The 3,384-nt window shown below is 43.7% G+C and overlaps 1 protein-coding gene across 2 annotated transcripts in view; it reads left to right on the top strand.

The window, feature by feature from the left end:
* Nucleotides 1-3,384, top strand: part of UIMC1 (ubiquitin interaction motif containing 1) — a 112,695-nt gene that overhangs the window by 32,218 nt on the left and 77,093 nt on the right. For both annotated transcript variants that reach the window (XM_011989980.1, XM_011989979.1), the window contains exon 2: nucleotides 2,722-2,876. In XM_011989980.1, the coding sequence (XP_011845370.1) occupies nucleotides 2,730-2,876 (147 nt within the window). In that variant the 5' untranslated portion in view covers nucleotides 2,722-2,729. The remainder of the gene's footprint in view (nucleotides 1-2,721; nucleotides 2,877-3,384) is intronic.

A 3,384-nucleotide genomic window follows, 5' to 3' on the forward strand; every position in this document is an offset into this window, starting at 1 on the left:
TTTTTTTTTTTTGAGACAGAGTCTCACTCTGTTGCCCAGGCTGGAGTGCAATGGCACCATCTTAGCTCACTGCAAGCTCCGCCTCCCATGTTCATGCCGTTCTCCTGCCTCAGCCTCCTGAGTAGCTGAGACTACAGGCGCCTGCCACCACGCCCGGCTAATTTTTTATATTTTTAGTAGAGACGGGGTTTCACCGTATGGGCCAGGCTAGTCTCAAACTCCTGACCTCAAGTGATCCGCCTGCCTCAGCCTCCCGAAGTGCTGGGATTACAAGTGTGAGTCACTGCACCTGGCCTCTAATAGTTTTTTAATGTGTTTCTTAGTGTTTTTTTTTTTTTGGAACACAGGTCATGTCATCTGCAAATCATAATAGTTTTACTTCTTTCTAAGTTGAATATCTTTTATTTCTCTTTGCTTAATTGTTCTGCCTAGAACCCTAAGTATAATGTTCAATGATGAAAGCAGACATTGTTTTTTTTGAGACAACCTCGCCCTGTTGCCCAGGCTGCAGTGACTGGGCCCACAGGCTTGCCACCATTGTTCAGCTAATTTTTTTATTTTTTGTAGAGACAGGGTCTTGCTATGTTGATGAGGCTGGTATCTTAACTTGTGGGCTCAAGCCATCCTCCCGCCTTGGCCTCCCAAAGTACTGGGATTATAGGGGTGAGCCACTGTGCCCAGCCTCTTTTTTTCTTTTTGAGACAGGGTCTTGCTCTGTTGCCCAGTTGCCTAGGCTGAAGTTCATTGGCATGATCATAGCTCGTGGCAGTTTCAGACACACTCAAGCTGTTGTCCTGCCTCAGCCTCTTGAGTAGCTGGTACTGTAGGTGCTCAACACTGTGCCTTGCTAACTTTTTTATTTTTATTTTTTTGAGATGAAGTCTCACTCTGGCACCCAGGCTGGAGTGCAGTGGCACAATCTCAGCTCACTGCAACCTCCGCCTCCTGAGTTCAAGTGATTCTCCTGCCTCAGCCTCTGGAGTAGCTGGGATTACAGTCGCACGCCACCACACCCAGCTAATGTTTGTATTTTTAGTAGAGATGGGGTTTCACCATGTTGGCCAGGCTGGGCTTGAACTCCTGACCTCAGGTGATCAGCCCACCTCGGCCTTCCATCCTGTAGAGACAGGATGCCGTGTCTTGTCTCTACAAAAAAAAAAAAAAAAAAAAAAACATTGCATAGGATGGTCTCAAATTCCTTGACCTCAAGTGATCCTCCTGCCTTGGCCTCCCAAAGTGTTGGGATTACAGGGGTGAGCCACTGTGCCCAGCTGAAAGGAAACTTTCTTGTTTTGCTCCTTGTTGAAAGGAGAAAGCATTTAGTCTTTTACCTTTAAATATGACGTTATCTTATTAGTTATGGGATTTTTGTAGATGTTCTTTATCAGGTTGAGGCATTTGGTATTTAAAAAATCTTAACCTAGGTAACATAGTGAGATCCTATCTTACAAGGAATAAAAAGTAAATTAGCCAGGTATGCTGGCACACCCCTGTGGCCCCAGCTGCACAGGAAGCTGAGGTGTGGGAGGGTTGCTTGAGCCAAGGAGGACGAGGCGATCGTGAGCTACGATCATGCACTCTAGCCTGGCCAACAGAGCGAGACCTCGTCTCAAAAAAGAAGAAAAACTTGTAAGTAAATTATAATATGTAGTCAAGGAAAGCAGTTATCTAAATTGATGTTTAAAGAACTAGGATACATTTCTATATTATTGATACTGAAATTTCACCATGGAGAATGAGATTTGTATATTTATATAGTTTTTTTGTTTGTTTGTTTTTGAGACAGAATTTCCCTCTTGTCGCCCAGGCTGGAATGCAGTGGCGTGATCTCTGCTCACTGCAGCCTCTGCCTCCTGGGTTCAAGTGATTCTCCTGCCTCAGTCTCCTTAGTAGAGTAGCTGGAATTACAGGCATGCGCTACCATGCCCGGCCAATTTTTGTATTTTTAGTAGAGACACGGTTTCCCCATGTTGGCCAGGCTGGTCTGTAACTCCTCACGTCAAATGATCCACCCGCCTCAGCTTCCCAAAGTGTTGGGATTACAGGCGTGAGCCACCGTGCCTGGTCTGTGTTTCCCTCTATAGAAAAAAAACATTTTTTCCCTATATTTTTCTAAAAAAAATTCCTCTATATTTTTAATAAGTAGTAGACTAGTTAAGAAATCCAGTTTTACTTCTGTTAAATAGGGTTATCTTTTCCTTTTACAAGATTAAATTGAGGCTGGGCACGGTGACTCACTCCTGTAACCCCAACACTTTGGGAGGCCAACGTGGGCAGATCACCTGAGGTCAGGAGTTCAATACCAGCCTGACCAACATGGGGAAACCCCTTCTCTACAAAAATACAAAAATTAGGCTGGGTGTGGTGGCTCATGTCTGTAATCCCAGCACTATGGGAGGCTGAGGCGGTGGATCACCTGAGGTCAGGAGTTTGAGACCAGCCTGGCCAACATGGTAAAACCCTATCTGTACTAAAAATACAAAAATTAACCAGTGTGGTGGCACGTGCCTGTAGTCCCAGCTACTGGGGAGGCTGAGGCAGGAGGATTGCTTGAATTGAGAGGCAGCGGTTGCAGTGAGCCAAGATCGTGCCACTGCACTCCACCCTGGGCAACAAAGCGGTACCGTCACAAATAAAAGACTAAGTTGAATAGCTTCTAGAAAACTTTAAGTAAATTTTGATCTTTTTATTCTAGACAAAATTATTGTCCTTTTATTCTAGACAAAAGGATGCCACGGAGAAAGAAAAAAGTTAAAGAAGTCTCCGAATCTCAGAACCTGGAGAAGAAGGATGTGGAAACTACCAGTTCTTTCAGTGTGAAGAGGAAGCGTAGACTTGAGGATGCATTCATTGTGATATCTGATAGTGATGGAGAGGTAAGTAAAGTAGAGCTGAAAAGTAGAGCTGTAGCTCTCAAACTATGCTTCTTTAACCATGGGGAGTATGTTTCGTGACTGACGTCACCTTAATGCCAGCTCACCAAAACCATGAAATTTTTACTCAACTTTGTTTTACTTTGTAAATGGAGTTAAGAATTACTTAAGGAAGTAATCCTGTTGCTTAGTTGAGGATGGATCATAGTTCTTCAGTTTTGTGATATAGTAATCCAAAGTGGCATTTTGGAACTATTTGAATAATCTAAATCAATTGAAAATCTTAGTTTTGATATGTCTAGAAAGTGAGAGGAAAAACATGTGAATGTTTTTAAATCTTTTGATACGTTCTAGATATAATAGCACCTAGTCACCTATAGCTGTTTAAAAATAACCGAAATTAAAAATCAACTTCTCGGCCGGGCGCGGTGGCTCAAGCCTGTAATCCCAGCACTTTGGGAGGCTGAGACGGGCGGATCACGAGGTCAGGAGATCGAGACCATCCTGGCTA

This window comes from Mandrillus leucophaeus, unplaced genomic scaffold, assembly GCF_000951045.1.
Source record: "Mandrillus leucophaeus isolate KB7577 unplaced genomic scaffold, Mleu.le_1.0 Scaffold366, whole genome shotgun sequence".
In the NCBI taxonomy this organism is placed as follows: Eukaryota; Metazoa; Chordata; class Mammalia; order Primates; family Cercopithecidae; genus Mandrillus; species Mandrillus leucophaeus.